The 12,334-nt window shown below is 37.0% G+C and overlaps 1 protein-coding gene and 1 pseudogene across 1 annotated transcript; one reads left to right on the top strand and one right to left on the bottom strand.

The window, feature by feature from the left end:
• Positions 1–432: 432 nt before the first annotated feature.
• LOC111374784 lies at positions 433–10,721 on the bottom strand (annotated as a pseudogene).
• Positions 10,722–11,491: 770 nt separating this feature from the next.
• On the top strand, positions 11,492–12,061 carry LOC111374785. The gene has a single exon (XM_022997520.1). It carries the CDS (start codon positions 11,492–11,494, stop codon positions 12,059–12,061), a length of 570 nt encoding a protein of 189 aa, XP_022853288.1.
• Positions 12,062–12,334: the final 273 nt, after the last annotated feature.

Below are 12,334 nucleotides of genomic sequence, written 5' to 3' on the forward strand. Positions count from 1 at the left end.
CATTCCCAATGTAACGTCCCATCCTCATTTTATTACATAACTGGGGTCTATGTCAATTAAAAGAACAAGGGGAGATGACAAAGTTTTCTCCAAGTCTTGAAATTTATTGGATCTTCAAAAAGATGACTTTCTCAATCATCCACTAAGAGAAGATAATGCATGAAATGAAATGTGCAAATTCTATTTAGTTGAGTAGAAAAAATCCATATCCATATCACATCCAGTGCATCTAACCACACAGTCCCGGACAGATTTAAATATGAACAAACACACTAAAATCCCATTCATAGTACTATGTTTCTTTTCAATATGGAACCATAGCATCCAAATCTCCAGTATTTTATCTCTTTGATATAGAAACTAGATTTCTGATCGCTGGATTCAAACTTCACCCCACATGGAGACTTTTAGCATTTTAGCAAATATGATACATCAAAATAAACTCTCAGTGTTTAAAGCAAGCCAAAATTGTCTACATATATTCTCCTTCAATCTACAAGATATATGTTCACAATATTCTCAAAAAATGTTAACTCGTAGTACAAATTTCGAATGTCAAACTCTCTATAGTGGACCGTTTAATTTGCAATGCAGCTCTCTCAACATTTCCTCTTGTAATAATTCAAACCTGAATAATCAAAACAATTGGCTAGTCAGGACAAAAGTTAAAAACATTATCCTGGGAAAGATGCTAATATAATAGTAATGTAGCAGGTTCTTACCAGATTACCATTACCATCGACAACAAGAAGTTGGCGACATTTTGTCTCAAGCAGTATACTGACGAGTATGAAAACACATTTTCAATTTTGTAGTCCTTATTTGTTAAGCATGGCAATGGTATGTCAAAATCAAGTAAAAGGTGCGGAACCTTGTGGCATCATCAAGATTGGTGGATTCACGAACAATTACTGGAGCTGGTGTCATCAAATCACCAAGACACCAACCATTTTCCCATTGATTTTGCTTAGCAAATTTTGCACTTCATTGAATGTCTGGAGGTTTATTCATTATCTGAACATTAAATAAACACGTCTTCTGTCATCAACACCACATGCAGGCCAAGAAGCATACGGATAGTATCATTAGATAAATGGCGAAGAAGGTCTTTTTTTATGCAATATAACAGACTCGCAGTCCTGCAGCATGTCCAATTTTATCCTATCTATTAAAGTTTAATCGTGAGTATTTTGTCTCTCAATGAGTATTTCTGAATCTAGATGGAACACTAGACATTGTGTATTCAACTTGACGGAATCCCCTTCAACTTGCATTGGATATGGATTTTTTTGAACAACGTCTATTTTTGCTTATGTAGCACAATTTTTTAAGCAATCTACTATTGCGTTAGAGATGTTCTCAAGCAACTATACCATTAAGTATTAGCAAAGTAAGATCTTATTATTTTGGAATCTAACCTACATTCATAGAATGGTCATCGATTGTGAATTACATTGGGAGTAGTGAAATCAGAATTGAGTTTTTGTGTTGATTAATGATTTGTACAAACATTTGGATCTCTACTTATAATACAACAAGAAAGAACAAAAGAGAAAACATAATCTCCTAAAAAAGGAAAAGAAAAAAATTTCTTAACTAAAGATGGACGAATAAGGTACACAATATAAATCACAATCATCCCAAAAATTTCGAGATTTCTATATTCTCCCTTAAGTTGGATTATAGATATTTATCATATCCAACTTGTAGATGAAATCATTGAAATTTTGCCGAGGTAGTCCTTTAGTGAAGATATCTACAGTTTGCTCTGTTGTAGGAACATAAGTCATGCATATAATTTCGTCTTCAAAATTTTCTTTAATGAAATGTCTATCCATTTCTATATGCTTGGTTCTATCATCTTGAACTGGATCGAAAGAGATGTTGATAGCTACTTTGTTATCGCAATAGAGATTGACTGAAAATTTTAGTGTAACTTGTAGTTTTTCCAAGAGTTCCTTTAATCGCAATTCTTCCCATATTCCTTATACAACACCTCTAAACTCAGCTTTTGCACAACCTTTAGCCACTATATTATGTTTCTTACTTCTTCAAATTACTCTTCTTATGATACAACAATAAGGAGCCAAATAGAAAATGTAATCTCCTAAAAAATGATAAGAAAAATTTTCTTGACTGAAGATGGAGTAATAAGGTACCATATAAATCACAATCATCCCACAATTTTCACGATATCTCCCCCTCAAATTGGATCATAGATGTTTACTATATCCAACTTGTAGATGAAGTCATCAAAATTTTGCTGAGGTAGTCCTTCGGTGAAGATATTTACAATTTGCTCTATCGTAAAAACATAAGTCATGCATATAATTCCATCTTTAACCTTTTCTTTGAAGAAATGTCTGCCCACTTTTTATATGCTTAGTTTGATCATGTTGAACTGGATTGAAATAGATGTCGATAGCTATTTTGTTATCGCAATAGAGTTTGATTGAAAATTTTAGTGTAACTTGTAGTTCTTCCAAAATTTTCTTTAATCACAATCCTCCGCATATCCTTTGTGCAACAGCTCAAAACTCAGTTTTCGCACTGCTTCTGGCTACTACATTATGTTTCTTGCTTCTTCAAGTTACCAAGTTTCCCTAAATAAAGATACAATAACCAGTGGTTGATATTTTATCTTCCGTTGATCCTCCCCACTTTGCATCGATGAATACTTTTACTTCATTTCTTTCACTTTTCTTGAAGAGTCCTTTTCCTGAAGAGCCTTTGAGATATATGAAGATTCTCTATACCACTTCTAGGTGAGCTTCCTTTGGAGAATACATATATTAACTTACCATGCTCACTGTAAATGCAATGTAAGTCTAGTATGTGATAGGTAGATTAGCTTGCTTACTAGTCATTGATATTTGTCCTTTTTAACTAGTTTTTTTACGTCCTCTATTTTTCTTGATGTATCCATGAGTGTGTAGCTTGAGCATCCAAGCAACCCAGTTTTAGTCAGGAGATCGAGAAAGTATTTTTGTTGGGAAACACTTATACCCCTCTTTGATCTAGTGATTCACATTCTCAAGAAATAACGCATTTGTCCAAGATCTTTTACTTCGAATTCTCTAATTAAGCTTGTCTTTAATCTTCATTTACAACTACGTTTTCTCTAGTTAGGATTATGTTATTGACAAATACAATTAAGATTTCTTCTTCCAGTCTTCAGATAATTGGAAGAATATAGTATGGTATGATTGTCTTGGCCAATACCTTTGACTTTTCAACACTTTCACAAATATATCAAACCATCATTTTCCTGAAGAGCCTTTGAGATATTTGAGGATTCTATATACCACTTCTAGGTGAGCTTTAGAGAATGCATATGTTGACTTACCACGCTAACTTTAAATGCAAGGTCTAGCATGTAATAGATAGATTAACTTGCATACTAATTGTTCGTATCTATCCTTTTCAACTAGTTTCCAACTTCCTCTGTTTTTCTTCCTATGTTTATAGGTGTGTCGCTTGATTTACGTTCAAGCATGTCAATTGGATTCAGGAGATCAAGAATTTATTTTTGTTGAGAAACATTGTTACCCGTCTTTGATCTAATGACTTCCACTCTCACACTTGTCCTAGATCTTTTACTTCGAATTCTGTGCATAGACTTGTCTTTAATATTTCCATTTCAACTGTACTATATCTCGTTAGAATTATGTCATTAATATATACAACTAAGATTATTTTTGTCCCGTCTTCAAATAATTGAAGATTACAGTATGATTTGACTATCATTGTCGATATCCTTGACCTTTCAACGCTTTTGGAAATCTATCAAACTATGCTCTTGATAATTTATTAACCCTTTCTCGATGAATTTTTTTCATTCAATTTTTCTACTGTGATTTGAAATAGGGAATCATCGAGTCCACCTGAGTTCATGGTAGAGATGGCTTCTGCTTCACTATTGAGAGATTCAGAGGTTGTCGATCCTTTGCTGTTGACGATGCAATGGCTAGGTTAGAAGAAAACTTGGCTTTGATACCGCGAATCGGAATTGAATTTCTGTATTGATTAGTAATTTGCACAAATTTATGGACCTATGTCTATGATACAATAAAAGGAACAATATGAAACATAATCTCCAAAAAAAAAAAAATTGGTGGACTAAATAAGGTACAAACAATAAATTACAATCATCCCATAATTTTTTAAACTTCTATGTAGAGTATTTATAGGGACTGTTGACCCCAAAATGTGTTGCCAACAGATACCGATCCCACCCGCACACACGTGGGCGAATGTCCAACACGCTATGACACGTGGACGGTCTACAACAAGCGGTTCAAAAGGAGTGGGAGTAGCCCAACGACGCGGGACGGTGACGTTCGGAATCCGACGGGTTTTTCGTGATCCGATTGTACAATAATTACCAATCGGTATTCGTAAATGTATATGTAAATGTATATAAACTCGATTTGTGTATTGCAATTAAATGAGAGAGAGAGTTGAGTAAAGTGTAGTTCTTTGTATTGATTCTTGCATTAGTCTTTTGATGTTACACAAGGGAAGTATTTATAATGATACATGTGAAATGGGAGCCCTTGGATGAGGTGGCACGTGGCCTCATCTATTTGATTCAAACATCTTATCCTAAGCAGGGGCTTGACTTACTAGCTTGCTGCGCATTTATTGCTTGTGTAGAGCCTCGATGCTAGTGACAAGACTTGACATTTATGCTTATGACAAACGTTCTATCAATCATTCGAATAAGATCTTTGTGTAGACGATCTCTTAGGAAAAGTGACCATGGAGGACGCTCCCATGTGGTTCGGAGGCCCCTGCATCAACTTTGGGGCTTCAGCCATTTCATACAATACTTCAACTTGAGGGCTTCAGCTAACTTCAACCAACTTCCGCATCATGGCGTCGGCCCATAGGCCTCAGCATGTGGACCTCGGTTACGATCACATGCCTCGGTGAAAGGGCATGCCTCGGATTGAAGGGCTTCGGCCATAGCCCACCTTGACAATATATATCGCCTCGGCTGGAGTGCCACGTGGTTCGGCTTGAGTGGCCATTGGCCCAGGTAGGTTGGCCAAGTATGACAATACGCAACACGGATTGTGTAGGTACATAATAGACATATTTCTATCTTTCCTTCTATAATTGTACACCACATATAATTCTATTTTTATTTTTTTAAACACAACAAGTGTATTTATACGCGTAGGCAAACCTAAGAAATGATAAAATTCTCCTCTTTTCTTCCTCCCACAAAAAAGGGAATCCATGATAACAAAGAAAGATGTAACAACGAAAGATGAAGCAAGGAAAACACATAGCTTGGCACCCTGTAAAATAGAAGTAAACTTGGCCCTGTCTCGACCTTAATAAGCAATTTAATCCTTTGATTTCTCTTTCCATGCAGACTTCATATTCATCTAGGTCGAGTAAGGTTAGACATTCAGTCCGATGGTTGCAAAGAAGAACGATTACCTTATGACCTAATAAGGACCAGCTTACTTACTTCTCGAGCAATAGTTCCACGACACCAACCAGCAGCTTATAAATATATAAATGAAAAATACAATAAAGCAAAATCAATGAATAGATAAAGGCACCTCTCATCAAAGCGCTCGAAAGCATGCCATCCAATTCATTATTTTGAGTTCAATTATGAAATTAACTTTTTTAACATCGAATTCCTTAACACCTGGGCCTTTCTTTTTCAATTGTATAATTTGTATTGAATCCATATTTTGGAACGAACAATGACCAACTAGCACTTTTGACTTTACTTTGACTCATTAGATTCAGGTCGGACTCCGGGATTTTGATACAATCGTCAACTGATGTGTCACAAAAATATTACTAGGAACACCCCTCACATTATACAATGTTTTAAAGAACTTGTCTAAAGATTTAGGTAAGGAGGCTAGTACATGGCTTTCATAATAAATTGAACCTGGCTTGTGGAAACAACTTCTTCATAATAGATCAATTTAAGCATTTGCACATATGTTAGAGAACATTTGAAAGCCTACGGTTTCATAAAAATAAGCGTAGTAGGACCCTACGTAATAATTGCCTGATTTCAATGGGAGAAGCACAAATAGGTGAATGGTAGAGAAATATTATGTCCTGTGAAGGATATCCTGGTAGAGCCCATGGTGCTGAGCAATCAGGGGCTATTTGCTGCCTATATAGGGTCATTGCCTTGTCTGGGCTCTGGTGCAGAATGCCCGGAGTTATTCATAAACACTACCTCTAAAGCTCTAACAATTACTTTACTTTGATCCATTATACGAAGATTTATTCCAAGTTCAAACTTAACATGTTTCAGACTGTCATTTACAAGTTCAAGAACAATACTAATCACTTTTTCCACCTGTGTAAGAACAAACAAGATAATTCACCTCTAATGAGACTCTTATTTTGGAACTAAACTAACAGTATTGCAGTTCAGCCACTTTAACAAATTAATATTTTCTAAATGTGAGCAACATAAAAGGAAAAAGAAAGAAATGATATAATTTGCATCTATAATATATAATAATATAAATGCTGCAAGAATAGATCGCTGACATACTTTCCAAGTGCTGTCAACTTCAAGAAACATGTTCGTATCGGTTCTTCCAGAACCTGATGACAATATTGGAATATTTCAATTCATATTAGTAATTGATATCTTTCATTTATTAGCAAAATATATTTAAATGACATCTTTAAAGTTTATAGATGATTATAATGACAGGACAAACTGTTTTTATGTACCTCAAACTTGATCACAATTATTTACTATATATACTCTCCCAAGAAAGGGCCCCAGGAAACAACCATCATCTCTATTGCAAGAGCACTTTAATTAGGGTAGTGTATTCGTATCGAACTCGTGTCAAATACCGACACTCTTCAAATACTCTATCACAGCCATTTTTCTTTTTTCATAAGAGATATCATATATTTTTAACTCAAAATTATTATTAAATAACAAATAAATACTCATATTTAAAATATTTCAACAAGAAAAATGACAAGTATAAATTAAATTTATACTATATAAATGAAGAATTTTAAAAAATTTAATCAAGGTGTTAACGACGTATTGTATCAATATTTTTTGAAACATTGCATGTCGACATGTTCGACATGTGTTCGTGTCAATGCATATGGACCATCACAGTGTTAAGGGATATAATTTCACATCGAACCAACTTATAAGGTTTTAGGCTACTCCTCTTAATAAAGTTGACATTTTAAGATGAAACTCTAAATTTTAATAAGGTATATCATAGCTCATTAAACTCAAACGAACAATTTAACCCAATTAAGACTCGAAAAGGAGCACAAATTTTAAAATTAATTGATCTGCTCAAACAAGCTACCAACTTGCATGGATATATGTTAAAAGATATAATCCTATATCGAATAAAGATAAAAACATAGACCAACTTATAAGATCTTGGACTACTCCTATTAACAATGTTGATATTTTTAGATAAAACTCTAAATCTTAACACAAGACATGATCCATTAGTGGATAACCCTATTATACAAATACAGGCAACAAATTAAGCTCTATGAGACAATTCCAGGTAGACCATATTTTATTCAAACCAGTAATAGAAATTGACAATGACACATACGACACTTAAAAATTTTATGACATCAAATAGGAGATAATATCTTTTTCAGGCTGGGGGCACTATTGCTACGAGGCATGGAAGATTAGTTATACGGTATAATCAAAAGTGCACATTTAAGCAAATATGGAGCTATTGTTATTAAGTCATATCCAACATTTGTGAGCTACAATTTTTAACAAGAACGAATTTGATTCGATGGGTAAGAAATTCAAACAAATTTAATTTAACAAAATTTTAAAACAAAGGATGGAAACCTAAAATGAATGAAAATAGAAAAACAAAATTCATAATATCATGTATAAAAATAAACACTACATGAGATGGAATCTAGTGCTAGGCCCCCTGGGGCATAGCTCAGTGGTGTAAAGGATAGGAGTGAGGTTATCTCATACCTTGCTGGCAGCCGTAGTGTGGGGGTTCGATTCCTGAGACATGGAATTAGACTTCTTGTAGGCACAGTGTACATGCAACTTTTGTTTTCTGTCCTGCTGGGATACATCCCACGATTTACCTCTCTTACAAATCTTTAGGGGCGGAACGGTAAGGACCCTCAAAGTTGGAGTTTAACCTTTGAATCTAGTGCTAGTAAGTCATAGTCTGGCACAAGACCAACCTACAGAACAAACATGCTCAAAATGGTAAAGAAACATATAACAATTGCTTAGTAATGACAAATCGTTTAGTTGAATCATTCGAAATCATAAAAATTTAAATGATCTCAGACTGATAGAAAGTATGAACAACAATTAAAAAGCAAGTTGACCTTAGAAGCAATAGGTTCATTCCATTACAAACATACTCTTTTTGCTTGGTAAAGAGAGTAGTTTGTAATGAATAAAGAGGTCTCCATGCTTAAAAGGGAAAATAACACATTTATATTTCTAGTTTGCACTTTTGCTGAAAGCAATGTGGACAATCACGGTGCTTGAAGATTCTGAGTTTAGTCGCTAAATTATGAATGTTTTTGTTTGCCTAACCTAATTTATTTATGAAGTTTAAATGACACAAATTCTCTGAGTAAAGGATTTCATCCATTTGCATAAGCAATTTTAAACTAACTCTAGTGTTCAAGTGCTACGTGTTAATCTAAGTTGTTCAGTCATAAATTTGACCAAGGCACTCATATTTAATTTACCACAAAACATCAAGCAAAAAGTCTAGTTTTATAAATAAAATTCTTCCTCCATGACAAGCAAAAATCAACAAAAAATGAAACTACATTGTCAAAAACATACAGTCAAAACGATAGCAACCGTTACTAGTATGGTTACACTGTCAAAAACATATATAGCCTATTTGGAAGTGATTTTTTTACCCAAAAATTTAATTTTTTGATCGTTATTTCACTATTCCAGCCGTTATATTTAACTTCTTCCTTACAGGTGGACCCCACTTTTCTCTTAATGGTCAAAAAATCAATTCTCAAAATTACTTCCAAACAGGCTCACAGTAAAAAAAGATAGCAATCGTTACTAGTACAGTAACCAGGCTGCCTACTACATGCTTAAAGGGGGTTACTTCAATATTATATTTGGTAGGATTAGTCGAATAATGATATTTGTAAGTCTCTTACCTAAGAGCATTTTGTCACATTCTATTTTAAAGTTGGGATGGGTAAGCACTGGTTACAAATAGCATTACTCGGATTACATAGAACTCGACAATAATGTCAAAAGTTGCGGTCCGAATAAAGCTACTACCCTTAATACACCTACTTGGGACACTACAATGGTTCATGATAAACTCATAGAGTATTAAGAGGAATAGAGCTAAAATCTTTTTATTATACTGTTCAATCATCAGACCAAACATGCATTGAAAGGAAAGAAAGAAAGCAAACTTGCCAACTTCTAGTTATCATCAATCACTGGAAAACTAATTATTCTGTTTTCCACAAGCATTTCCAAGGCTATTTTAGCATAGAGAAATAAAATTACAAACAATTAGTGTTCAAAACAATCTTAAAAAGTAAAGTTAAACTTGAGCACAAATACCTTCATCCACAATTGTCGTGGGCTTCACAACATGCAAATCTTCTCTTCTTTTTTTTATCATGAAATCACCGACTGTATACACTCCATTTCTTGGCCGACCGACATAATTTAAATTCAATAAAAAATCGTTCTGACTAAAAAATTACAAAGGTAGATGATATAACCAAGTTTTGTTCCCGACGTATATAGACCCGAGGACTCAATTTCGTCGACATGTGTATCAAAATGCTCGGGACATATGTGCTCGGGTATCCCTATATGCCCGAGCTAGTAGCCCGAAGAGTTATTCAACAATCATTCGACATGTCCTCGGGATTATGACCTACGACAGCGCCTTATCCAACGAGAGATTTATTCTGACTAAAAATCCTCAATTCATGTCTCCTATGCCCGGAAGAACTCTATTGGTATCACAGTTATACCTCAATTCAAACTCCTATCTCGCGTAGGACTCATTGGTGTAAGATTGCAAAATCAAGCTGTCCTACTACAGGTGCACTACGGAATCCTAATATGAACACACCACCTACCTCTATAAATACAGAACCTTGGGCCATTATTCAGGTACGTTTTTCATTGTTCTTCAGCACATAGCCTCACGCATATATTTCCCTTTCTGACTTAAGTATCGGAGGGGCGACGAGAACACACCTCGTTGCCTTTGTTTCAGGTACCGGAAGATCACGTTCGTGCTCCTCATCAGTCATTAAGCTCGGGAAATCTACAGGTACGATTTTTGTTAGCATCATTGGCGCCGTCTGTGGGAACCGCTACCAAAAGCCATGGTAAACACACGTTCAGGTCTTCCACCAGCAAGCTCATCCGCTCCAAACCAACCCCCTCCTGAGGATATCCCTGTTCCTCAAGAGGAATCATCAGAAGTGCCAGAGCCCCAGCCGACAGTCGTCACTGCTGGAGCCTTTGAAGAGCTCAGACAACAGGTCACCACACTGACTCAGCTGCTAAGTCAAAGAAATTCGCATCCGTCACCCACACCAGCACCCCAGGGGGGTTTTATGGCTGATGCTCGAGCTCAAGCTCGACCTCAAACACATGTCCCTGACAATGGCGGAGCAGGGGGCTCGAGTATACCACATGTGACCTCGACCTCGAGATCAGTGACCATGGAGTCCGGGGAACTCGCTAGGATTATTCAAGAAGGAATTACGACGGGCCTACTCCAGGGCAACAAAGGGACAACAAGATTCAGTCCCAACACTCCCTTTACTCCCGAGATATTAACATTCCCCTTGCCAGACAGATTTAAGTATCCTAGGATCAAAGAATATGATGGGACCACCGATCCAATCAATCATCTGAACGTATACACGGACGTCATGAATCTATAGGTCGCACCAGATCAAGTGATGTGCAAGGCCTTCCCGCAAACTTTGACGAATGCTGCTAGGGATTGGTTCTCAACCTTAGAGCCCAACTCCATAGCCTCATTCTCGGATTTGGCGGACAAGTTCTCTGTTGTCTTCGCAAGCAGTAAACGCATCAGGATAACAGCGGCTTCCCTCATGCAACTTAGACAAGGGCAAAATGAGACCCTACGTGACTTCATGACCAGGTTCAACAAGGAAAGATTTCAGATTCCCGACCTACACATAACTGCAGCAGTTTCTGCCCTCACATATGCCATAAAGCGAGGCTTTCAAGATGTCTTTATCCAAAACTCCGCCAAAGACAGTAACCGAGCTTCTTACCCGAGCCGAGAAGTACATAAATATGGAGGAAACACTGAACCCGAGAAAGGTTGGACCGCCCCATGACAGGGTCGAGCATAAACGACAGCACGATCCAAACCCCCGTGAAGAACATCGGAAAAAACAGAGACAGGAGGTCCCCCCGACGTCATTCACACGTTTAAATACGTCAAAGACCAATATATTGATGGAGATCAAGGATATGAAGGAACTCAAATGGCCTGTCAGAATGAGGTCACCACCCGAACACTGGGACATGAAAAAATACTGTGAGTTCCATCGGGATCATGGGCATACCACGGAGAACTGTAAGGTCCTACAACGGGAAATTGAAGCCCTTATTAAAAGGGGACTCTTGAGTTCCTACGTCAGTAACGACAAACGCCCGAGGAATGATCGTGGCAGGGAAAATGCCCCTGAGGCAAAAAGGGATGGTCAACCCACTGCTGGAACCATCAATATCATCATTGGGGGTATTGCCTCGGGAGGAGACTCCAACAGTGGAAGAAAACAATATGCCCGACAATATGTCTTGGCCTCTGGGATGCCTCATGAAAAGCTGGAGGATATTACTTTTGGGACCGGGGACTTAGAAGGTGTATCACTTCCACATGATGACGCCTTGGTAATCTCAGCGATTGTGGCCAATTTTGAAGTGAAGAGAATCTTGGTTGACAACGGGAGTGCGGCCAATATACTTTCACAAGAAGCTTTTGCCAAAAATGGGAATCTCATCTCACCAACTCAAAGCGGTTAAAACTCCTCTCCAGGGGTTTGGGGGAGGAGTCATCACTCCAGAGGGTGTCGTCGAGCTTCCACTAACTTTGGGTTTTGGCCAGAAACAGGTTACGGAGATGACATCTTTTCAAGTGGTACGTGTCTCAATGGCCTATAACGCAATTCTGGGAAGACCACTCCTGAACAAGATTAAAGCCATTGTGTCCACATTCCACCTAGCCATGAAGTTTCCAACATGTAATGGCGTTGGGGTCGTCCGTGGAGACCAGACAATGCTATGTTGCCAGCGTTC

Source organism: Olea europaea, unplaced genomic scaffold (assembly GCF_002742605.1).
Source record: "Olea europaea var. sylvestris unplaced genomic scaffold, O_europaea_v1 scaffold1290, whole genome shotgun sequence".
Taxonomy (NCBI): domain Eukaryota; kingdom Viridiplantae; phylum Streptophyta; class Magnoliopsida; order Lamiales; family Oleaceae; genus Olea; species Olea europaea.